Source organism: Orbilia oligospora (genome assembly GCF_000225545.1).
Source record: "Orbilia oligospora ATCC 24927 unplaced genomic scaffold scaffold00173, whole genome shotgun sequence".
Taxonomy (NCBI): domain Eukaryota; kingdom Fungi; phylum Ascomycota; class Orbiliomycetes; order Orbiliales; family Orbiliaceae; genus Orbilia; species Orbilia oligospora.
The window spans coordinates 772278-797233 of NW_011645730.1; the positions used below are offsets into that span (position 1 = coordinate 772278).

At 46.3% G+C, this 24956-nt stretch overlaps 8 protein-coding genes across 8 annotated transcripts; 2 read left to right on the top strand and 6 right to left on the bottom strand.

Moving 5' to 3' along the window:
* Nucleotides 1-443: 443 nt before the first annotated feature.
* On the top strand, nucleotides 444-5088 carry AOL_s00173g226 (uncharacterized protein; the record flags this gene model as incomplete). The annotated part of the gene is made up of 3 exons (XM_011127968.1): nucleotides 444-1746; nucleotides 2057-3095; nucleotides 3159-5088. 3 exons carry the CDS (start codon nucleotides 444-446, stop codon nucleotides 5086-5088), a joined length of 4272 nt encoding a protein of 1423 aa, XP_011126270.1.
* A 1175-nt stretch (nucleotides 5089-6263) lies between these two features.
* AOL_s00173g227 (uncharacterized protein) lies at nucleotides 6264-11102 on the bottom strand (the record flags this gene model as incomplete). Its single annotated transcript, XM_011127969.1, has 2 exons — nucleotides 6264-8235; nucleotides 9172-11102. The coding sequence occupies 2 exons, from the start codon at nucleotides 11100-11102 to the stop codon at nucleotides 6264-6266; spliced, it is 3903 nt and encodes a 1300-aa protein (XP_011126271.1).
* Nucleotides 11103-11848: 746 nt separating this feature from the next.
* AOL_s00173g228 (uncharacterized protein) lies at nucleotides 11849-12619 on the bottom strand (the record flags this gene model as incomplete). The annotated part of the gene is made up of 1 exon (XM_011127970.1): nucleotides 11849-12619. One exon carries the CDS (start codon nucleotides 12617-12619, stop codon nucleotides 11849-11851), a length of 771 nt encoding a protein of 256 aa, XP_011126272.1.
* A 930-nt stretch (nucleotides 12620-13549) lies between these two features.
* AOL_s00173g229 (uncharacterized protein) lies at nucleotides 13550-14116 on the bottom strand (the record flags this gene model as incomplete). The annotated part of the gene is made up of 1 exon (XM_011127971.1): nucleotides 13550-14116. One exon carries the CDS (start codon nucleotides 14114-14116, stop codon nucleotides 13550-13552), a length of 567 nt encoding a protein of 188 aa, XP_011126273.1.
* Nucleotides 14117-15373: 1257 nt separating this feature from the next.
* On the bottom strand, nucleotides 15374-16939 carry AOL_s00173g230 (uncharacterized protein; the record flags this gene model as incomplete). The annotated part of the gene is made up of 1 exon (XM_011127972.1): nucleotides 15374-16939. One exon carries the CDS (start codon nucleotides 16937-16939, stop codon nucleotides 15374-15376), a length of 1566 nt encoding a protein of 521 aa, XP_011126274.1.
* A 684-nt stretch (nucleotides 16940-17623) lies between these two features.
* On the bottom strand, nucleotides 17624-18067 carry AOL_s00173g231 (uncharacterized protein; the record flags this gene model as incomplete). Its single annotated transcript, XM_011127973.1, has 1 exon — nucleotides 17624-18067. One exon carries the CDS (start codon nucleotides 18065-18067, stop codon nucleotides 17624-17626), a length of 444 nt encoding a protein of 147 aa, XP_011126275.1.
* A 621-nt stretch (nucleotides 18068-18688) lies between these two features.
* AOL_s00173g232 (uncharacterized protein) lies at nucleotides 18689-20176 on the top strand (the record flags this gene model as incomplete). The annotated part of the gene is made up of 5 exons (XM_011127974.1): nucleotides 18689-18725; nucleotides 18796-18838; nucleotides 18956-19400; nucleotides 19658-20048; nucleotides 20127-20176. The coding sequence occupies 5 exons, from the start codon at nucleotides 18689-18691 to the stop codon at nucleotides 20174-20176; spliced, it is 966 nt and encodes a 321-aa protein (XP_011126276.1).
* A 1245-nt stretch (nucleotides 20177-21421) lies between these two features.
* On the bottom strand, nucleotides 21422-24547 carry AOL_s00173g233 (uncharacterized protein; the record flags this gene model as incomplete). Its single annotated transcript, XM_011127975.1, has 4 exons — nucleotides 21422-22794; nucleotides 22873-23766; nucleotides 23821-23950; nucleotides 24131-24547. 4 exons carry the CDS (start codon nucleotides 24545-24547, stop codon nucleotides 21422-21424), a joined length of 2814 nt encoding a protein of 937 aa, XP_011126277.1.
* Between the last annotated feature and the right edge of the window lie 409 nt (nucleotides 24548-24956).

Genomic DNA, 24956 nt, shown 5'->3' on the forward strand with positions numbered 1-24956 from the left:
ACCTTGTGCTTGCTTCCCTTGCTGGCTTGTAAACCGTCAAGGCGCTGCTGCTTTTCCTCAGGTAAATCCTTTTGCCCCCCCAGTTATACATTACATACCGTTCCCATATGAGATACTACTGTACGAATTCAAGATATCGCACAGTAGAAGAAGAGAAAGAAGAACGCAAGGAATACATTCGTTCATCCATCTATATCCGTACCACATAATTGCACGTTATAGATTCCCGATCGTGCCCCAAAGAACCCGAGAACCAAGCTCTGCCAGTTTCAATCATCTTTTTTCTGAAGCGACTTGAGGAACAGGCAATATTCTTGACCCGCTTGGAAGAAACCGGCTTGAGGGAATTGCTTTTTGCTTCTTCGCCGTATGCGTATCTGTGAAGCTAAACCGTTTCGCGTGTTGGAAAATCCACAGAATAGGAAATTGTCAAACAGACAAACATGCAGCCTGCCATGTTCACTCCAAACCATTATTCCGCAACACAACAACAACAACAATCATTAGCCACCACAGCACAACAACAACTGATGCAACAACAACAGATGAGACGGACGACTCGCTCTTCGCAGCGGTCTCCGGCAGTACCGCCAGCATCTACAACGATGCAAAGTATGCCTCCACAAGTCGTGCAAGGCCATTCCCACCAGATGCAGTATCAGACAATACCTGCTACGCATCTACAAGCGAATGGCCCCAAGCAGCTGTCGTATAGCCCGTCTCTTTATGTTGCCAGTCCTGATCAGCAGATGTTGACGGGACGACCTGCAAGCGTAAATCCAGCATATAGCACGCCAGAAATCCAATTCCAATTCCCAAACTTCGAGGACATTGAAGACTCTTCTCTCCTAACCACCACTTCCTCTCATCCATACCAAACACAGCTTCAATCTCATTCTCCAGACCACCAATTATTACAGGACTTGCAGGGGACGGTGAACCCTGCTTATAATCCCGCAGATCTCCAATTTAGTTTCTCCCAATTTGACGACCCTTCTATGATGGCTGCTGCTGGAGGGGGAGGCCCTCCTCATCCCTCTAATCCCTTCCAAGGGCAGCTGAATTCGAATTCGCCTGATCCAATGCTGGGAGGTGATGCCTTTCGGTATCGTGTGATGCAATCCAATAGTAATGGTGGTGACCCGGTTGGCCAAAGGGCCATTTCTCCTCTTTTTACTCGACAGCAACAGCAGCAGCAGCAGCAACATCAACAGCAGCAACAGCAACAACAGCAGCAACATCATCATCATCAGCAGCAGCAGCAGCAGGCCGTATTGAACTCTAGTGTCGGTGTCGGTGTCGGTGTCGGCGCACCGAGTAAGCAGAATAACGGCATGTATTCGCAGGACGCTGCTGACTGGAGGGCCGGTGCCAATGGTTTGTATGCTCTGGACCAGTATCTTGGTGTCCAAGGCCAGTTCCCATCCTCGACGGGAGGTACCCCTCAATCTCATGCTTCGGTTTCCGGACCTGTTCGTCAAATGCCCATAAATCAGCAACCAGTACAAAACCCAAGTGTCAAGCAGCAGATGATATCTGTTGGACCTTCGGATGACATTGTTGAAACAATGACCCCAAAGCCGTTGGCTGTCGATGGAGCCGGTGATAGCGATGTTAAGCCGAAGGTAACGAGGAAGAAGAAGCAGCAGCAGAGTGCTGTAGCTGTAGCGTCGTCACCGAAGTTAGTGAATGGGTCAACACATATGATGATGGATATGGAGAGGTTGATACTCTTTGACGTCAATAGTAAGTCGCGTTCTTTCCTTTCTGTTCATTCACAGACTCTGGTGTTGCTTTGAACCCTTTTCTATTCATTCAGAAATCCTGGTGTTGCTCTTAATCCCTTTCCCCTCACACTCATCTCTTCTTCCTCTTCCTCTTCCTCTTCTTCTTGATCACCTCCCTAAACCTATTCATCTCAATTGCTATTCCCAGACACAATAACCTAACCACCATCAACCTACACCTTTGCATCTATTCTCCCTTTGCTTTCCCTTTCATCAAGATCCCCTTTCACTTTTCTCTTGAGAATCAACCATTCTGATAAACAAAATAGTGGACGAAGAAGTCGTGTATGATCCCACTGGTTCTGTTACCCTGTCTTATGAACCCGTTGCTCCTATGAACGCCAAATCACCAAACTCAACCGACTCTCCAGACCCAGCAATGGCTTTAGAAACTAATAACAACAAGAAGGCCAAGGCCAAGTCCAAGGCGAAGGCAGTTAAGGTGGTACCAAAAGATCCAATTGCACAAATGAAGAGCCGTATGTTAGACGCTCTTGAAGACGATGATGTTCCTGCCTCCAAAGTTCTCATAATCTGTCGAGATGAATTGAAGGCCATTGCCGAAGATGATTCTGATAGCAACGAGAAAATCGTCGCGTGGTTGAAGACAGTATTTGATCATGGATTTGATGACCTGTTCCGTTTGATGACCAACACTAGTCTCTTCATCACCAGAATCCGAAAATGGATAGTTGATGCTTGGAAGGCGGATAAAATGAGTGCCATTGTACTTCACGGCCTACAGGTTTATCAAAAACTAGCTCTCGACGAGGATCATCTAGAAAGGTTCAAGCTTAGATCTGTGTTTTCTGTCTTTTCAAAAGGTACAAGAGACGAGAAAGTGAAACAGGCCTGTGCACATATCCTATCAAGAGCTGCCAAACTCACTGCTAAGCAAGAGGCTGAAGCTAAAAAGGCAGAGGCTAAGGCCAAAGCTGAAGCATCAAAACCTGCGTCTACCAAACCCTCAACCGAAAATGTTAAGACTGATGGTGGGGTTGCTGCGGCAAAGCCAACTGCGGCATCGAAATCAGCAGATAGTGAAGCTATCCTTAAGGATGCTGCAAAGATTGCAAGCTTAGCAAACGAGGACAATAAGACAGGGAAGCGAAAGACGGAGCTCTTGGAGAAGGACCACCCCAGCAAAAGGGTCGCCCCGAATCCACCCTCCGATAAGTCCAAGATTCAGCTCCCGATTGCTCCTGATGGATCAAAGCCTTCCATTGCCGGAGGAGCTGCTAAGCCTAAGTCATCAACTGGTGGTTTCTTCGCTGATATTCAGAAGGCAGTCAAGCCCAAGCCTATCCCGTAAGTACTTGCTTCGTTACAGTCTGTTGGTATCTCAAACAACTAACATTAATTTTTTTATAGAGCTGCCCCCCAGCCTGGTGGCTTCACATCAATCTTTGATCTACTCAAGGAGCGAGAAGCTGCTAATGCCGCCGCCAAGAGTACGACAGTTGCTGAGAAGCCTCCACCCCCAGCTAAGAAGAAGAAGACAGTCCGGTGGAAGCCGGACGAAGAATTGAATGAAATCAGGGTTTTCAAAACGGAGCTCCCCGAAGGAGAGGATGGTAATGACCCGATGGAAGTTGAAGGAGCTATGGACGCCGGCTTGGTTAAAGCCAAGGTCCGCGCCAATTTGAAGGAAGAAGCTCAAGCCCTGAAGGACTTTATGAGCAAGACAAAAAGTCAAGGCTACGTTGATTTTGACGATGATTTCGAAATGGATTGGGATAGTCTGGCGCCCATTCTCATTGATCATTTGGCCCCGCAGTATATCCGGGGCCTTTGCTTCAAGAGAATGGGCGATCAGCGTGCTGAAAGCCAGGAGGCGAAGGCCCAACAGGAACGCGAGAGAAACGTCCTCGCTGTTCACTACTCCATGTCCCATCCGGCCCCGCCCAACCCCTCAGAGCTTGCTAGTGCCACAGAGGTGGAACAGTCAAGCGAAGCCTGGGATGCTCCCCTGCTTTTACCGCCACCCAACTGGAGGCGTGATGGTAACTACCTCTTCGCTGACCCAAATCAGCGGAAGAGCATGGCTCGAGAGTTCATGCCACAGCCTGCTCCTCCAACCGCTCCTCCTCCTACTGCTCCGATAGACCTTACGAGCATTTTTGCAAATCTCGGAGGTGGGCAGTCAGCCTCTGCCCCTGTTCAGCCGGTATCTGCCCCACAGGAGCCCCCCAAGGCCAATCAATTGGCATCCATCCTGGCCGAGCTACAAAAGTTGGCACCTACAACTGCACCTGCACCTGCTCCCGCCCCAGCTCCCGCCCCCGCCCCCGCTGTCCAGGCTCCCCAGCCAGCCTCGACACCTACCCCGGTACAGAACAACCCACTGCAAAGCAACCCACTTCTTGCTTTCCTCGGCCTTCAGAGCCAAACTCCACAGCCTCAGGCTCCAGCCCAACCGCAGATCGATATTGCCAAAGCTCTCCAACAGTTAGTTCAGCAGCAGCAGCAGCAGCAGCAGCAGCAACCGCAGCAACAAATACAACCGCAGCCGCAACCACCGCAACCGCAGCAGCAGCAACAACAGGCCCAGGCAAACCCTTTTGGAAATATTCCATTCCCTTTTATGCTCCCTCAACAAGCTGGCCAGGCTCCCGCCTTTCCGTTTAATATGCCATTCCCACCGCCGCTTCTCCCTGGCCAGAATCCGCTAGAAATGATGGCAATGTACCAGGCAATGGCAGCTCAAGCTCCCCAACAGCCCCAGACTACTCCAACCCCACAATTCGGACAAACTGTCGCTGACACGCTCCCGAATTTCCGCAACATGGCGATTCAGCAGACCAATGACGTCAAGATGAACGATGACAGCGATGGCTACCAACCCCCCGAACAAACTCAAACGGAAAAGGCTTACCAGGATAATAGCCATAATAACAACAATAATGGGAACAACGGACCCAAAGAAGGAAAGGGTAGCTGGTCTAAGTTTGGCAAGAAGAAGAAGCACGCTTACCAGGATCAACCGCCATATAAGAAACACAAAGGCGACTCTGGGCACGGTGGGAAACGTGTTTGTGCTTTCTGGCAAGCTGGAAACTGTTTAAAGAAGGATGACTGTCAATACTCCCATGATGGACCACCAGGACAAGGGGGGTCCGAGCAAGCTGATCAGATACGGCAACACCTCTACGGGAAGGACTCCGGCGATGGTGGGAGAGGCCACGAAAAGAAACACAAGAAGTTCAAGAAGAGAACAGGATACGTTGGTGGCTCTGGCTCGGCAGCTGATACTGCGGCTGCAAGTGCATCGAACGATTGGAACGGTGAGATGGAATACTAAATACCCTGATTGCCTATTACGATGTGTTTGGTATAAATGACGAACTCAACGACCTCGACGATTTTTTCTTTCTGCCTTTTCTTCTTGTTTTTAAATGCTCAGCGATCTTACGACTCGAAGTGGGATTATGCATCTCGCTGTTTTCAAACATCTTCGACTTGTTTTTATTGGACATATAACCTGGTTTGGATGCAATGGCGTACCGCCGTCGCTACACTTCCACAGTTGTAAACTATTAGTCCTGTTTCTCTCCCAACTCCCAGAGGAGTTTTTTTTTTGCTCTTTTCGCACAGATTCGATTCTATTACAAGATGGCGTTTTGTATTCGTGGAGTTGACGTTTTTACTTTACAACCTTCATCGCAAGAGCCCTTATTACAAAAAACCTAATATCATGGCACAATACGACCCCTTGTACTGCCTTCCCTCTTCTTTTCACTTTCTCTGTCGACGACTACTTGCATTGTTCTCCGGCGCTCCTATTAGACGATTCGTTTTCAAGCCGCCTATATGTGTGTTCTTTTGTTTTCCCTTCCCCCCTTCCCCCCTTCCCCCTCTTCCTGTAGTAACAGTGCCTGTACTACGATTTACTCTGTCTGGATGGATAATATGAGGTTTCTATCAACCCCTTTTATTAGAGAGAAGGGGTTTTCAGATGGATATTGTACTTTACTGCCCGTCACATGTGAAGGAGAAGTCGGAGATGTATTCTATTATTAGAACTATTTTACTAGTATACCTATGTGACTAGCGGTGGATGAATGAAATGGAATCTTTATATTATAATAATTTCCCTTTGATTTCTATTTGTAAACGTGTAAGAACGTGAATTGACTCGTAAGTACTAGTACTTAGTCGGCAATAGATTTAAGTATTAGTTAGTAGTGTTCACATAGTATTTAATTGACGTGCTAGGCCTGTGCGTATAGATATGTGAAGAAGTATGAAGTATGAAGCACTCCACTAATTAGATATTCTCCAGTGCCTCCGATTTGAATTTTGCAAGAAACCATTACGAGGCTACTAGATATAACCTAATTGTAGCCATAGGTGCCATAGGGGGAGAAAGAAGAAGAAATAAATAAACTGATAGGATAGATTTTAATCAATAGAATGTAATCAGTGGTTAGAAGCTACAACTAAGGATCAGTCGGACACAACATACAACTGCAACAACTACTGAAAATTCAAATAACTTCTAAAATCACAATAAGTAGCATCATTAGGTTTAGTATCACCAATCATAATAATTAACTTTTCCACCGAAGAGCCCATATACGTGCACAATCCAAAATTATGATACCCGCCGGCACTCTGCGAAGAGTCTATGAATATAGTATTGCGATCCGGAAAAAAACCAATATACTGCCAACCGTTACTTGTAACCGTGGCCTCTTCGGCGAACATGAGGGGCCCGGCTGTAGGTTGGGTAGAGTCGCTGACTACTGGTGCTGCAGCGTACCAGTTTACGTTTGTTCCGGTGTTGGTGTCTAGTATCGGGTAGACCAGACGACCTGTATCGTCGAGTGTGAGTGATCCTGCTGGTGCGTTTGCAGTTCCGAGTTCGAAGGCACCGTTGCTGATGGTGCCGCCTTCTAGGTATGTAAGACTTCCACTGGCACGACGCCAGCCCAAGCTTGCACTGAAACTCGAAGGTGTGGCGACAATGACGCTGACTTCGGTTGACATGTAGTACTCTGTTGTTTCTGTGGGGTTTGTAGTTGTGGTTGAGTCAAGGACGATTGTTAGTCCTGAAGCCGTGGTTGTGGTGGTTTCTTCGACGGTGGATTGGACCGGGTATGAGACCATTAGATTGCAACCGACGGTGATATTTGAAGCGGGGAAGCGGGTTAGAGCATCTGGTGTGGAGATCGTCTCCGCTCGTGGGATCCTATGGCGTGAACGGGTTGGCCAGGGTTTGTATGAAGTCGTTGTGGCTTGGACTACCCCGGTCTGTGATAGGATTGTTGAGATTGATTCTTCGATAATGATGGTCTGGCTTGTTGAGGTGGAGAAGTCGAGGATGGATGATGTGACTAAGACGGTTCTACTGGCTGCGAAGAGGTTTAGGAAGGAAGAACACCAACAGGTGTAGAATGCACCACCCGCTGAGATTATATCTGTGACTGCTTCGTAGCCGTTACCGGTGATGGTGGCGAAGACGGTGGGGTTTGCGTTATCGGTTGGACATGAGCCCGTGAAGCCGGTGGGAGAGCTTGAAATAGTAGTGCTGGAGTCCTCGGCGGATGTGGAACTTGAATTCTCGGCATCTGAGCTGGTGGCTGTGGTATCTTGAGTCTCAGTTTCGCTGGTGGTATCGATCGAGGTAGTGTCTGTGGAAGATGTAGTTATCGACTGTTGATTCGAAGTGATACTTGCCCCCGTGCCGGAAGAAGAACCTTGTGAAGTTGTTGCCGTCGTCGAAGTTGAAGTTGAACTACTACTGAATGAAATTGGAGGGAGATCTTCCTGAACGACAGGAACGACACTGACACCGTCGAACTCGGAACCCGGGTCTACACCTTCATCCGCGGTATACAGCTGTGTCTGTCCCGTCGTACCCGACTTATAGAAGTTATTATCGACGCCATCAACATTCAATTCTATAGCCCCTCCGGCCCCGAAAGAGAAGTTTCCGGCCTTGTCACTCGATGTCAGGTTAGATTCATCGATGGATTGAATCTGCGAAACCGCATCGGTGGATTGTCGTCGCTTGAATCTGCCAGTACTGGTCCAACTTCCAAGGAATAGAACTTGGGACGGTGAATTATAAACTCGTAAGAAACCGTCTTCATCAGCAAAGAGAACAGTTGCGTTAGTAGCAGTACTCGCATCAACGAGTAGAAGCTGACCATTACTTGATAGTTCAGCGGCTAATGGTATTCCATCAGATCCAGTTACGGATAAGGTAACCGGCTGACCCACTGCGGGTATAACCGTCGGCTCTGGAGTCTCTGAGCTGGTTAAAGAACCAACACCGGCTCCGAAGTTAACGGCATTGCAAAATGGTAGTTGACCGAAGCAGTCATAAAAGGATGTAACGGTACCACCGAAGGTTATGAAAGATGTTACCGTTGAGGTTGTGAGCGAGGCTGATGCTTCGTCGTTTTCACACCCGTCAGTCAACTGGGCATGCGTTAGCAGCGGGCTAAGAAAGAAAAGAGTCAGTAGCATATTTGATATATTTTTTATATCACTATGACTCTGTTCAATCTGTATGGAGTTAAGGAAACTTTTTATATGGTTAACTAAAGATATTGTTAACGAAAAAGTCTTCGAATATATGGACCGACTTTAATGCTAGATCGACTATCGTAACGGCATCCTTAGGAAAGTTTATAATTAAGGGACAAGTACATCTTTACCAACAGCGAGAATCCTTCTATATATTAGGCCTATTCTAGGCCCCGGTTAGTTATCCTAGCTAGCTTCCGAGGTGAATATCGACTCTAAATTTAGATGACCTTCAGTCATATCATTTCTTGATCAATTGATCCCTTGAGACTATCATATCCATCCATCTTAATATGTATACACAACGCTTCCATATCTAGATTTTTAATTTTAGTACTCTAGCTATGGTGTTCAGAGTCCGAGAATTCGAATACCACGCAGACGTGTACGTGTTGACGTACCGGGGTCTTCCAGGAATTAACATGCAGGATCGCCGGTTTTGGACATCGAATGGGAATGTTTCGACGAATCAAATGTCGACACAGGCCGAATACGGACGAACGACATGCACTTGTTGCATTTTTCGCGTTGTCCACCATTTCGAAGTTTTGCTTGATGACAGTTATAGTTAACTACTTAAGTACTTGGGCATATGTGAATGCAATCAATGGGGAAGCATAGATAAATAGTGAATTTAACATGGTTTATAGATAAGTAATTGTAAGAAGAGATTCGGTATTGATAGTAAATATAGATACAAGTTCAAATTAGAATAGTTCATATGTCAACGTGGGTTCTTTATCGAGAAAGGTTAGTCGATCAATATGCGTGAGAATGCCAATCATGATCATATCGGTCAGGATCTATCCTTATAGTAAATAGCGTGACTAGATGTGTTTTTCATTAATACCCACTAGCAATTCTAATCATGGGAATACTCTCTTGCTTCCCTATCTTCTCCAAAGTCGCCTGCGTTTTGACTTCACTCTGTGCGATTGCCTCGTCCCACTCTCGATCTAGTTCTCCAAATCGTCTAGCCTGTAAAAAGTACCGCGTAGTCCTTTTAGGAACCTTCCATCCAAAATAACCATAATTGTGGCAAATCCTCCAACCGTAGTATAGATGTTCCGGCAACTTTGAAGCCATGCGTCTAGCTCTATCTGCCCAGGGTGGTGTAATCGTCGTCCCAACGCGAGGAGCAATGGTGAGATGTGCTTCTAGATCATGGAAACTTCCTTGGGTAATATCGATATCGGCGCTGTTCATTTTCCAAATCCGAAGATCATCCGTTGTGATATCTGGAACTCTAGGGAGGTAGATATCGTTCTCCAAGCATCCAAAGTCGTCATTGACTTGCATGCGTCTTGGAAGAAGCGAGAAGTTTCTGGAATGACCGATTGTTGTTAACATAAACAAGTTGTTTGCGCCCTCTTTCTTAAGGTTCCTTCTCGTTTGCCAATCATAGAGTTTCCGTGGAGTGTTTCCTGGTGCGAGATATTTTTGTGTAACCTTGGATGTAAGGGATTGCGTTTGGACTTGGTTGGCTTTATTGCGCCGGTGGAGCGCTAAGAAGGCTTCATGTTGTCTTTGTCTAGCTTCTACACTTCGTCGCTTTTCTGCTTCTACCTTTTTTCGGGCTTCTTGTACTCGTCGTTCTGATTCTTCCTTTCTTCGTAAATCTGCAGCTATTCTCTCAGCCTTTCGTTGTTGTACTAGGGCTGTCGCATCAGCCAATTTACGTGCTCTGGCTGCTGCAATTCCTTCTGCTTGGGCTTGAGCTCGCTTCTGGACTGTTTGAGGCCTGATAGAGATACGTCGATTCGGGCCTCGGAAAATTGGCGTCCCACGCAACTGCGGCGTAACACTAGACACTCCTGTTCGCTGGCTGATTTGAGGAGTAGCCTGGTTCATTGATATTGATAGTCTAGATCGAAACAGACCTCGAGACATCCGCCGGTTGGGTACTCGTCTCGCCAGAGAGACGCGACGTGACCCAAACAATTTACTCTGTGTCCCATAAGCTGCTTCAACTAATTTAGCTTTCTCTGCACGTCTTCTCGCCAGAGACTTTCGTTTTCGCTCATGTTCTTGAGCGGCCGACTCCAGCTCAATTCTTCTCGCCTCATCCTCTTGTCGTTTTCTTTCCCTTTCTTCCACTGCTCGCTGCTTCTCGCGTTGGCTCTCTTCCCATATCCTTCGGAGGTGGGCGCTCTGCTGACGTGCTTTCTCGGCTTGCATGTGTGGATACTTCGCCTTTTGTTGATTGTGGTTTTGTTCCAGTTCTTCGTAGTCTTCTGGATTATCGTTCTCCCGATCGCTATCAGAAGATTCCCAATCTCTGTCCAGACTTTCGACTGATTGCTTTTGCTGGAATACCTCAGACACCAATTTTGTCTCATATTTGACCTTACGACTGGGTGAGCTTGGTCCTCCATTAGGACTATCATCAGGCGAAACGATTCTTAATTTCGCCAAAGGCGATAGAATCTTGAATCGGCTTAACGAATTTCTTTGTTGTCGTCGTCTGGGTGTAAGCCCAATCTGGCCAGTAACAACAGCCTCCTCTTCAGCCAGTCGGTTTGCAGCCTCAATTCTAACACTGTAGTCACGACATAAGACGCCCATGTTGTGAAGAGTCTCCATCGGAACTTTTCTTTCCGATAGCATTGATTTGAAGTAATTCGGCGGTTGGATGTCTCTTGGTGGAAGGTAAGGGGGTAAGAGAAGTTCTGGAAAGTCTAGTCCTTGTGGAGGGGTGCGAAGAGAACAGGTGAAGTGATCACATAGTTCGCAGCGGAGACCTCGTGGGGTCTCGTGTTTGCAATGAGTTTTGTGCGTCATGGTGATGGTGGTAAGTACTAGTAATGTATTGTGATGGATTGAGGTGAAATTACCCCGATAGTTAGTGAATTTGGTGATTGATGGGATGTTAGGGATAGTGGTTGATGATGATGATAATAATGATGACGATGATGATAGTAGGAGAAGGAGGTCGATGTGCGATGAAAGTGGGAGAATTAATAATAAAAAAAAATATTGAAAGGACTGGGTGGAAAGACTGTAACGTAGGTGCGCTCTGTGAAACAAATTCTGGTCGTCAGGGTTCTTGGTGAGCTGTGGTACAAGATTGACATTAAACACAAAGTACAGATTGGTTATATTATCAGGAAGCCCCATGACACCGACGAATCCATGGGCAGCCAAGTTCGCAAAGGAAATGAAGGATTAGGGGATAATTTATTTCAATTAGTATGTAGCTTTGGTGGTTAAATGCATGATGAAGACAGGCTTAGGAGACAAGCAAGGCCAATAGAGGAATAGAAGGAAATATCTCAAACATCAAGCTATGGTGACAAGATCGAGAGGAAAGAAACCCCGGGGCAGATTTTTCCGACTTCATTTCTATTCAGAAGAAATGAACGAGATGAAGGATAAAGGATTCCCGAATTCCAATACCCAAAACGTCAGGATGTTAGGAAATAAATCAAAAGAGATAAGAAAAATGGAAAGAAAAGAGAAAGCTCCATGAGTCGTCGAATACCGCAAGCTGTAAAATGTCGAAAGGTGGGCGTCATAGCAAAAAGTGGTTAATCAAGGCCTCCATAGCAGTAATGAGGGACACCCCTCAGAACTCCATCTTCGGAGATTCCATGATAGAAGCGGTAGAGACTGTTTTCGACCTCCAAATCCCATTGCCTTTCCATCACCCCGAATAGAAATGCTTGCTCCATGAGATGGCCCGGGGCAGTGCTTGGCCAGATACCCTCCTTGTAGCCAAGAGAAAAGTACTGGATGTATTCTCTCTGGGTGGAATCTAAAGCAATCCCGTCGAACATACGCTCTAAAGCCTGGCGCCAGGGCTTTGGAGTTCCCCACTTGGGATTACAAATCATATTTTTGTAGTCTTCAGCAAGAATATCAATCAGAAGATTGGCTGGATCAGTGACTTCACCAGGAACAATCGGCTTTTTCGGATTCTCGAAAGCAGCATTCCATGGAGGGATGGACTTATCAGATGTTCGACCTGGCGTGCCAGTTCTGAACATTCCCGGCCATCTAGTAGATCGCTTCTTGTTAGGAGTTCTCTGGGGCGTAATGTAGCCTGTGCCTGAAACATGGCGGACCGGCGACGGCCCACCGCTTTCAAGAGGCTGGCGATGGAGAGCAGGTTTGACTTGTTGGATGAAAGGCTTTCCCATTGGTGTCTTTCGCTTGCTTTGGCGACGGGAGCTCTTTCCTGTGATGGGTATTGGCTGAGGGGCGGCAGCCGTGCAGATTCCGGTGCCGTGCTTGACGTTTGGCCTGAAGTTAAGCTCTTGAGGAGCATACATCTCCTTGGAGGAGGGTAACTGGTCCATGCTGGGCTAGAATAGGTGGAATAGAACGGTTCTAGCTTGAAAGAACTTTGAAGCTCCGAAGCTAGCAACAAGTAAAACCTAAATGCCATAGACGTCAGAGTTTTCATTACGATTTCAGATGAGATATTTGAGGGTACCTTAGAAGCGATTTTTATTAAGCAGATGAGACAAGTGACGCGTCGAGGGACCTAGGAAACTAGGATGATGACTGAGAGAAATATTAAGGGGTTGAGTGTGAATGGGACAGGTAAAGGTGGGAGAAGAAGAGGATGAATTGGCCAATTGGATGTAGTGATATATATCATCATAGAACATTTGTAGCCACCCCCACAAATAGTCGTGACAGGACAGTATAACTCTTCTGAAAAGCGATAATGTACAGAACTAACTAATACAGAGCCCATGCATCCGCCGCACGATTAAAGGGAAAAATCAACCGAAAGAGAAGTAATTGATTTGAAAAGGTTCCTGTCAATAGCTATCACACTCCCCGAGTCCAGCCCGTTCCGCCATACTCCAATGATAGCTCAACAGGAATGAGAGGGGAAATACATGAAAATGGACGAAAAAATATGCCAACGAAATAAAGGATAAGAAAAAGAACTTGAGAGATGGAAAACAAATAAAGGGGAAAAAAGAAACTGGGAAAAAAGAAGATGAAACTAATTTGTGCCGAAGAGTCGAAAACGAAAAAAGAAGAAACAAAAGAAAAACTGCTTCTGGAAACACCATCCCATGTTGGGGTGGGTGAAAGCTCAGACTCTAGTCTTCCAGGATCTTTAATTCGCTCCCGCCGTTCAGTTTGAGGCTAAAATCCAATTATTATTTAGATTTAGATATAATAGGTTGGAATTAATACTCACGTGGGAAGCCTTTCTGGGCAATCTTCGAAACCTCATCGATCGATTCAAATTGAGAGAGTCCGATCTCCTACCAATCCTTGTAGGATGAAGTCTGATCAGATGACAAGGCTTTGAAGTTTCCGTGCTCGTCAACTTCTGTATCGAAGTATTCTGCGATTCGTTGCAAATGGGTATTGATCTGGCCTGAAGCTGCTTCGGCGGGACTCGGATGATCGGGTGAAGAGTCCTCCCACAATCGTTCGAGTCGTCCGATTTCATAGGCTCGCCAATACCTTCGATGGCTATTTTCGGGGTACGGCATACCGTGATAGCCTTGGGCTCGATGAATCATGAACAACTCGTAGTAGCTAGTTGGCAATCGCTTCAAGAGTCGCTTGATTTCACGAGTCCATGGACGTTGGATATTCCTGCCGTCATCGGTTCTTTCTGGGCGAGTATTTGACAAATTGACCTGGATTGCGAGCTCGGGAGAGCGATCTTGATGCCGCCCTTTCCACTTTCGGATTCGCTGAGAGACTTTATCCTCAAGGCGAGCGGCTAACCCAGGACTGTTCATGTTCGACGGGCAAGCCTCAAAGAGAGTGCCCTGATCGCTTTCAAGAAGCTTCGTTTTTAGAGAATAACTTTCGGACATGATGGTATGGAGGGATGATTTAGGGTCTGAGAAGGGAGGGGAAGATGGTATGGAGGGAGGGAGCTTTCGATTGAAGTGATGGGTTGCTTGCATGGATTAAGCTGTGAATGGGCTATTTGGGTTGTAAAAGAAGAGGGAGGGAGCCTGACCAACTCAACCAACTCCTCGTATATATATATTGAAACATAACGCCCGTCTACTTTGCTACCCTTTTGCTAGATCTTTAGAATTACTCTTCGGGATTCTGCGTCCATCTCACAAAAGAACAGGCAAAGGTGCAGGATGTCATCTGTATATAGAATAGCCCGTCCTACACCGTATTTTTCTTGTTCAGGACGTGGGTTTCGGCCTTGTATCACCCTCGGAAGCTCAGCTCACCCGTTCAGTCGGCCTTCTCAACTAACTGGGTTTTAAACTGGCTCTCTAAACCATACATGGATTCCTGGAGTTCTATTTTATGATTAATCTAGTTCCTGATGAAGCGGAGATATAAATAAGAAGATCTTAATGGCTATTTCAAGTCTAGTCTGTATTATCTTCAACACCCTATAGCTCTAAGATATCAGGCAATTGGCTAACTTGAGACTGTCTATACTCACCTTCACCTTCATTCGGAACTAGATCCAATGCAGTCTTTGTTGCATATTTTGTGTTGGATTGGTTCCAGTCTCATATGTAAGTAGCTTGCTGGCCAATATTTTGATTACAATTTGCTGTCCAAGGCCTCATAAGCCTGCTTCAGGCATGATACCACCTCTTTTTGGCAGGATTCTATTCATTATCCCCTGTAAGTGATTTAATAAGGTTTATCTGATCGAGAGCTCATATACACTAGATTTGAAATAGACCCTAAGCAGCCGCCCAGTACTTGATTCCCTAGCTAGCTTCTTCCTCTTAAATCTTTTTATCTCTTCTTATGCAAATTATTTTAAATTCCGGATTTCGATTGAACTATGTGTTTTATTTGGCTTTTTTTCTTCTAATACTTTAGCCTACTAGCTATTTTGAGAGCGAGAGATCTCGAGATTAAAAGTGCAATCTTGATACTGTCTATACCCGGGTTAGTTTTACAGTTGATATATGAGTAAAGATAGCTACTAGTATTAAGGTCAGTTCAAGTCTATACTCATTTTCATAACTGTATGACGGTTACTTTGGGCTCGGTTAGTAATACCCTCACAGTGTCCTGGCGGCTGAGATGGTTCGAATTCCTTCCTGGGCCCCGGTGCATGTTATCAATGCTTATTGTCTATTAGTCTAATGCCGTCTACTACTGCTGCTGTGATGTGATCTACTCGATGAAGATGGCTGGGTTGCGTCGGTTCCATAAGGGTCCTCGAAACGGCGGCTCTCCGCAGTTCCAAAAGGTTTATCTCCATATCTTCTGGCGTTCTTGTGGGAACCAGTCACAGAGCCAGGAGGAGCCGGAGTGGAGCTGCCGTATGTAGCTCTTGAACCCGAGGAACTTGAAGGTGGTGTTTTGCGAGATGCACGAGAACTTTCTGGAGGCGTGTAACAAGAACTTGAAGGTGGTCGGCTGCTACGTCGGGAACTTTCCGTAGTCGTGTATTGAGCACTCGAGGAAGAGGCTCTATGGGATGCGCGAGAAATTTCAGAGCGCCCATAATTAGAAGCACTATCCGAAGGTGTGATGGTCTGTTGAGAAACTTCCAAACTAGTATATCGGGAGCTTGAAGAAGGGGGTCTACGAGATGAACGAGAGCCTTCTGAAGGTGTATAATAAGAGCTTTCTGGAGGCTTACTGTTATGTCGAGAACTCTCTGCGGTAGTATATCGAGAACTTGATAGAGAGTCTCCACGAGAACTTTCCGAAGGAGTATACTCTGAACCACTTGGAGTATACTCTGAACCACTTAGGGAAGTGTACCGGGAACTGCGCGAAGGATCTGGATCTGAAGAGTAGCGGGAACTTTCTGACTGACCACAGTGGGAAGTACTTTCTGACCGGGGATAGTGAGAACTGGAGCCTTGAGAAGGCGTATACTGAGAACTCTGTGAACTGGTGTGTCGAGAACTCCCAGCGCGAGAGGAAGAAGATTGGTCATGTGTGAGTGGGATTCTACTTCCAGCTTGAGAGCCATGTGAAAGGATATGCTGTACATTGCCATGCTGATCGTAAGTCGCTGGGAATTTTCTTCCGATTGTTGAGCTAACCGGCTGATGTTGTTGGACATTTCCATGAAAATCATAGGTCGTTGGTATTCTGCTTCTACCGTTACTTCTTAAACTACCTGAACGCGGATTCTCGGTCTTCATGTCACTTGAAGGGTTTTCGCATCCAGACCCTCGATTAGAGGGGTTTGCGCTAACTACAGACAAATTCTTCTTGTAGCTTATAACCGATGAGGCTGTGCCTACAGGAGAACTATGATGATCAAGTGTTTCTTCCTCTGGGATCGATGGAAGCCTTCCTTTGTTTCTTGGAGATGGTCCAGAATTCTTATCAGCCTTCTCCTGGAGACAAGCCCGTCTGAGATTCTCGTTTATTTCTTCTATCTGGTCAAATCGCTCCATCGTTTTTTTACGCCAATTTGTCATTGTAGCTTGACTGAAAGGGGCCTGACCCTCGCCCTTCCGATTGAGTAAGGATTCAACTGAGTAATCGTTCGGCTTGCATAATTTTCTCAGTTCGTTGGTCATTTCTGATTTGGTTTGTGATGACCGCGGGGTAGTAGTAGCTCTCGTTCCCAACGGGGAGGAAGTGATGATTCGACCTGATAATTTAGGGGTTGGCGAGGGCGAAGCTGCTCCTTCCGCTGGTTCTTTTGTAGGAATATCGAGCGTTATCTTAAATTTCGGCATCCTGTTGATCAGTCTTCCGTCAAGTACGAGTAATCTTTCGTAATATTTGTGTATTCTTATTTAGATATCTGGAATTAATTGCCTTATCTTTTGGTCTAGATTTATACAATCGCTGTGGAGTCTATCAAGTTTATCCTGTGGAAAGAAAAGCTAAAATGTAAAAGATGTGCTTGCAATGTGATGTAGCTGCTGGAAGAATAAGGTAAAAGTAAATATGTATACATCCGTGTATATATATAAGTTCAACTGCCGGCCCAAGTTTGGGTGTCTGATACTAGTATGCTCCCCGCCAGTCCGATCAGGGCTCGGGCTCATCGTCCAGAAACAATTTTTGCTGTACACGCATCCTTATATAAATATCCAATACACATACCTGTTGGCACAAAATTTATTGTTTATATCTTGCTTTGAGTTCTATGTTTTTGCAATACGAGTCTGAGATTGCTATAGCGCTAGTATAAGGACTCTCATATATTGTCTATTCGATTAATTAAGGGCGGGCAAATTTACGAGCAGTGCTGGTCGTCTGCAACCTTCACAGTTTGGTTACGAGACTGCATTAGTTGGTCTCGTTCCCAGACGTCACAAAAGGCAACACCATTAGTTTTGATATGGATTTTCTATTATTTCCTATGCTCTGTAGTAAACTTAGGTTCTCGTACAATTACAGTCATAAACCAAGACCTAAATCGTGGGAGCTGACTGCCACTTAAGATTGTGACATTCATTCCATGCTCTACGTTCTAAACAGCCATATTTGTATGCCATTTTCAATAGTCTGGGGGTGTTTTCAGGAATTTCCAGTCTGTGCCCCCCCGCCTGCTCGAAGTACTGAAACATCTTTTTCCACTCAGAACGTATATTCTGTAATATTTCTTTCTTTTCATCTGCCCAAGGTAATCTCTCCCCGATAGCAGTATAGCAGTAGTTATTGTATTTTGAGAGATCGGTGTCGAAGCCAGGGTCTTCGAGATATTCGTAGTCGACAGGCTTAATACTACGAAGGATTGCATATCGCCAAAAAAGATGCCATGGCATGAATTTGTCAAATGGAATTGCATCTGACTCTGGTTTTTGTGAAATATCATCCCGGGGGGTGCTAGCGCTAGGGCTCGTGCTCTGGCCCATCTTGCAAATGTTCTTTCGATTTATTGAGTTTAAGCGCTGTCGTATTACGGCAATATCGTCAAGACACATAAATCATAAATACTAAACTAAATCAAACTCTACGGATGAATAAATTTTGGGAGAACTTGCAGTAGCATATGTGTCCCTTCGAAAGTATTCATGAGGCCAAAATTCGCGCATGAAACTGTTTCCAGATGTTCGAGTTGTTGATGCTGTTGCATTTTCTGCGTTGGGTAACACAGGCGCGCGTCTGTAGCGTCTATGGGTAACAAACGCCCGCTTACTGCGTTGTGGGGAGAGGGTTGTCTGCCCTAAAACAACACACCCGCTCTGGCTCTCACAAAAATTTCTTGAAGACAACCTACAAGGGTCTGCCGTAGACATCTCTATCATCACCAGCATCATCATTACGGGCAAACCCCAACCCCTCCTCCGACTACGGTACGATACCCCCTAGACCGCTGCTAAAAAGCCCGGACTATTTTCTAGTCGACATCCTTTTCGCTCAAAGACGACGAGACGAATTGCAGGGACAACTTGAGGCTGACTTGGAGATCTTTTCTTTGCGAAAACAACAGAATTATACCTTTGTCACATAATCCCGACAACCAATAGCCCAACATGGCCGAACAAATGATCTTGAGGGGAACCTTGGAGGGTAAATATCACCGCTCGAAGTTGGAATTGTTGAAAATAGGGTAGTTTGGCTGATGGAATTGGATTTGCAGGTCACAGCGGATGGGTTACCTGTCTGGCTACCTCGATGGAGAAGTATGTCAAAAACGCTCCATGATCTATCTTCTAGGATGCTCTGCTTAGAGTAGAGGGACATTATTCCCAATTTCAAAGAGAAGAATGTCGAACTGACAATTGGTGAAATTACGGCAGCCCCAACATGCTCCTCTCTGGTTCTCGTGACAAGTCTCTCATCGTCTGGAACTTGTCTCGCAACGACGAGTCGTATGGTACCCCCAAGCGATCTCTCCACGGCCATTCTCACATCGTCTCCGACTGTGTTATCTCCTCTGATGGTGCCTATGCTCTCTCCTCCTCCTGGGACAAGACTCTCCGTCTCTGGGAGCTCTCCACCGGCAATACCACCCGCACTTTCGTTGGCCACACCAACGACATTCTCTCCGTCAGCTTCTCCGCCGACAACAGACAGATTGTTTCCGGTTCTCGTGATCGATCGATAAAGTTGTGGAACACCCTTGGTGACTGCAAGTACACAATCACTGAGAAGGGACACACCGACTGGGTTTCGTGTGTTAGGTTCTCACCAAACCCCCAGAATCCGGTGATTGTCTCCTCAGGTTGGGATAAGCTTGTCAAGGTGAGTTCGAACGTTCGTTTTGCAGTGCTATTAGCTGCAATTTTGCAGGATTTCCACGAGTGTCTTTCAAGATACTCGATCCGATGATGCTTTGCATTTTCAAATGTATTTGCTACTTCAGAGGCCCCATCTAGGCCTATGAGACAAAAAATCACCATTCAATGCCTGAGTTTATTGAAATCCGCATTTTATTGCCAAATTGCAACATGTTTTCCACGTGGAGGCCGGCTTGCTGACGAATTTCTGCTGGAAATCAGGTCTGGGGTCTTCAAACTTGCCGCATCCAAACCGACCACATCGGTCACTCCGGCTATATTAACACCGTCACTATCTCCCCCGACGGTTCCCTCTGCGCTTCCGGCGGTAAGGATGGTACTACCATGCTTTGGGACTTGAACGAATCCAAGCACCTCTACTCCCTCAGCGCTGGCGACGAGATCCACGCTCTCGTCTTCTCCCCCAACCGCTACTGGCTCTGCGCTGCTACCTCCTCCTCGATCGTCATCTTCGACTTGGAGAAGAAGAGCAGAGTTGACGAGCTCAAGCCAGAGTTCCCATCCAACAGCCTTAACCCAGAGAAGAAGAAGAGCAGAGACCCAGAGTGTGTCTCGCTCGCATGGAGCGCCGATGGTCAGACTTTGTTTGCTGGTACGTAAACTCTCCAAAAGCAAAAATCCTTATTTTAGTAAAGAAACTTAGCCCAACTAACGCAAATCAAATTTACAGGTTACACCGATAACAAGATCAGAGCCTGGGGTGTCATGTCGAGAGCATAAACGAATTAATTCATATAAAAGCAAAACCGAATCTTTAGGACAGAGCCAAACTTTTAATGAATTCTTTTGTGCCCTCTTTCTTATTCCATTGTTATGTCATACCTCTTACTTTTTTTTTCCTTTTGTCGCTTTTTACGGGAGTCTCTCAATGTTCTTCTTTTGAAATCCGCCATTCCGACCTTGTATCTTACTATTACACACTACCATTACTACTACTAAAGAACCGACACGGACCCTTCTGACAAAGACACACACGCTACCGACTACCTACCTATATACCCCCCCTACAATATCTCTTCCTTATTTCGTTTTCTCTCTCTCTTGAGTCGGTGTCCTCCTTTCTCCTCATACATGTGCATACGATGCCCTTCCAATGATGGAGCATGTGGCTTTATAAATAGATGAATATATCCGTAATCAGCCAAAACAAATTAGAAAGATGTAGTCGCATTTAGCGTGATATACAAGCCTTTCGTTTTGATGGCTCTCAGCTCAGCGGACCCGTCTAAACTTGACTACGTGATATCTACCTAGGTATGTGTCAGGTATACGGGCCTCTGGAGCCTTGGAAGCACCAAATACTATTTTCTCCCTGACTACCTAGGTAGTTACATAAACATTAAGATTTCAAGGATTACGTATTAATATTCTAGAATTTAGGGAAGCCTAGGTGAACCCCATTTCAAACCTAAGCGACTTGGTTTTGCGCAATCTTATATATGATAAAGTTGGAATAACGACCATAAAAGAAATATAAAAAGGGGAAGAAAGATATTTTCCATTGCTGCCCTTGCACCGATCCTTCCTGCCTCAATCCGTATTTAGAAATTTAAAGAAAATAGATCCAATCTGCACCGCTACCCAAATCCTGTCCCCCATACCATCGATATCCAGATCAGACCGGCTCCAAGAAGACCTGTAGAATAAACATTGCCTTGATAGTGCGCCAGGCAAAGGCCAGGTCTTGTACGGTATTCGAAAAGATAAGAAATGAACGTAAAGGAAAACCAAACCGATCTTGCGCCGGTATACATGAATTTTTTTGAGAATAAGGAAACGTAAAACCTAAATAGAGAGACAAGAAAATTAAAGCATTGTGGAAAGGATAATAAAAAGAGAGAGAAAACAAAAAGAAAACCCAGGACCTTAAATTAATCATAAAAAAGAAACCCTGAGCTGTTTGATTGAGAACAAATTTAAGGATGATTCAATGTCGATGCCATCCTCATAAGCTTTAATTTGTGCTCAGATATCACCAGCAGTAGCAACTAAAGCTGCGAAAACACCGACGCCACCAATAAGGGCACCAGCCATTGCAGTAGCGATAGTAGATCCCCAAGTAGCTCCGGCATTCTGAACGCGAGGACGTTTAGCTTCCGGTTCTGCCGCCTCGAGCTCATTCTTTAGCTCGCTAGCAAGCGCAAGAAGTTCTTTGCGCTCTGCTTCTTCGCGTGGACTCTGAGTTTCAGCAGAACCAGCATCCTGACCACCACGGGTCAAGAAACGCTGAGGAAGTGGGGCGATCTTTCGGGGTGTAGATATCTCCAGGGCCTCGAGCTCCGAAGCAACAGTGTAATGCGGGCACTCCTCGTCCTCTTCGCTCTCAAGGCGCTTGCGTTTTTTGCTAGCCGGAAGGATATCAGTATCTGGATCCACCATGGTAGTATCCGCAGCATCTTTTGGTTCTTCAATTTCGAGGTCGGGCTGCGTGCTGAGGAGATCATCTACTTCAGCGTTCCAACGCTTAACAATTTCGTCCTCTTGAGAGGAGCGAACTTCCTCTTCATCCTTCGGTGAGAAGAAGTTCTCCATTGACATAGCGCTCTTGACAGCATTTTGGACTGTCGTCATTTCGATATCCTTTGTAGGGTTCTCAGCGATATCGTCGTCTGACGAGTCGGATTCAGTATCATGGCCCTCATCGCCACAGAATTCCATGATCATCTCATCTAAATCCACCTCTTCCTCCTCCTCCTCCTCCTCCTCCTCCTCCTCATCTTCTTCGTCCTCCTCATATTCATCGCCTAATATATGTGATATAATGTTACGTAGATCCTCCTCCTCCTCCTCCTCATCATCATCCGAAACACTCTCTGATTCGTATCTATTGCCAATGCTATTGTTAGGTGACGAGTAACCCTCTTCGTCGCCTCCAGACGAAATGCTATCGTTGTCGGAGTAGAAGGATCGCTTCCCCTGCTGCTGCCGCTGCTCATTCCCTCCCTCCTCATCTTCTTCGTTCTCATCATCAGATACTTGGAAGTTCCCCGCCATTTTGAGTACAGGGGATGGTGAACGAGACTTGGAATGAGTTGAAATACATTCCGGGACGTCAGTTCCACGCTTAAATGTCAAATTTTCCTCAGCCAGGCGTTTCTCAGCATCTGGCTCCCCACAATTCTCAACTTTGGCCCCTTGGCCGAAGTTTCGTACCCAGAACGGGATGGCGGGATTTGGTTTGGCAGTCTCTTCGTCCGCGGGGACATTTTGTGTGGAGGTATTGGTTTCTGGTTCCTTCGGCGTTTGGAGCGAATGAGATGACTGCATTTCAATTCTCGATCGAAGGAACTCCTGGGCGCGGTCCCTCATTGCTTCTGCTTTGCGAACTTGCTCCATTGCTAATTTAGTGCGATTGGCTAAATTAGTGATAGAGTCCCGAGACATAGTGAGCGAACTAGTCACATCGAGAGGCTTACTGTCTGAGGCAGACGGGGTACCGCCTGCGTAGACAAAAGGCGAGAGGTATGGAGCGGCGGTCCAGGTACTATTCCATGCCTTTTGAACTTCAGGCGGAACAATTTCGTTCACGAGAGTTGGCATGGGTGATTGAACAGACGACAACGCAGGAAGATTTGTAGAGGTTTTGATTGACTCTGGTGAGAATGGAGACGTCGGGGCAGACTCGGGTGTAACTTCTGGATCTGAAGTGCTGTCTTCGTCCATGGAATCTTCATAGTCCTCAACCGATTGAGTATCAGATTCCCCATCAACCGAACTCATAGCATCATCTTCGCTCGAATAAGAGTGATTGCAGATAGGGGTTTGAGAGGATCGCCTGGACTGCTCTTGACGTTCTTGAGCAAGGAGGTCAGGGATAGAGATCCGGGCTCCTGGAAGTTTGCTTTGCTGTGGGATAGGTGTCTCGGCGGTCAAATCCACGACATGTGTCTCCCGAACGATAGGAGGCGGGTCCAAGTCAATGCAAACATGTTCACGTAGGGTTTCTCGAACTACAGTGATCGGCTGCAATGGTGGCTCATCCGCCCAATTAGTACCGGGCCACTGGCAGCCTCTGGCTTTGGGTTTCTCGGACCATTCCGACTCGTCCCAGTGACCAGGTACCCTGTTTTGAGCCGTATCTTCTTCCCAATCACTACCGTGGTCTGAGCCAGAGGTTAAGTCTACTGTGTTAATTGGGTTGATTCGAGTGATCATGACTTCGTCTTCTTCCTCTTCTTCTTCCTCGCTTGAGTAGTAAGGACTATCTGGAAGGATTAGTTCATCGCTAGTGATGCCGTACCCGTGTTGGATTTCTGCCATCCTGCTATTCTGAACGACTTTCACGTCGAAAGCCTTCGGGGGAAATACGTCTACGAACGTTTTAGTGGATATACGGAGAAAAGTATCCGAAAGGAACATCATACCAGAACCCCGAGTCACAGAGTTTCCGAACCTAACCTGGGAGCCGGTTTCTAGAGGGACAAATAGCTTCGGTTCGAGTAGTTGATTGTCGAGGTATGTGCCGTGCATAGAACCGGCATCGGAAATAAGAACCTGAAATAGTTTGTACGTTAGCAAACTGTGGGAGGAAAGAACCAGGATCGATGGCCAGTGAGAAAGGGCAGTATCAGTAGGATATATGCTTATTTTAGGTTGTATCAATAAATAGTGATGATACGCAGTGCCAGAGTTGTGGGGGAAGCGAGCTAAACGAGGCTCGAGGGCACAGCACACCTTTCCACCTTCATCACACTTGATCCACGAATGCAAACGGCTCATAACCGGGGAATCGAAATAGGCATTATCGTGACCAGGTTGGAGGTTCTTAGTTTTATTTCTGCTCGACCGACCGACAATAACAAGAGGTTCCTTTCGAGTGATAGGGATGGTCCGAGTTCCAACCGAGTCTGGCACGTCGCCGGTTGGGGTGAGAACGACCTCAGCGATATCTGCACGAGACATTTGATGTTTAGTATTTTTGGCTTGACTAGGAATACCTTGAGACGGCAGAGTAAAGAGATAAATATAGAGAAACAGAAATTCAGGTGCGAAGAGTTGTAGGATGAGTCCGGAACGCGGTGACTCGGAAGTTAGGCGGGGTGCTGGGGCAGTGGATGATTCCAACTCACTCTCGAGAGGCATGGAAGCCATATTCTGCTAGCTATCCAGAGCTACGCCTGGATGAAAGAAAACTACAGCAGAGATAGTATTTTAAATTTAAAATCCGGTGATGAAGCTGAATAGAATAGTAGTTGTGGCCTGGATGGTGATGGTGATGGTAGTTGATAGGAGGAGGAGGAGGAGGTGAGATAGAGGGGAGTTGATTAGAAGTGGTGGAGCGTAGTCACGGAATGAATGAATGGAGGGGTTACGGCGAGGATGTGTTGGAGTCAATTAACAACCTCCCAGAACCTCAGTTGCTCTCAGCTCGGTTGCTCCTTTAGATTTCAAATGCTGCCAATCTGCTCAAAACGAGTGCTCCACCGAGCTCTCGAAGGAATCCTCTCTGATCCTGCGGGTTAACGTCTTATAGCAAATCTCATTCGTTCGAGATTGAAAC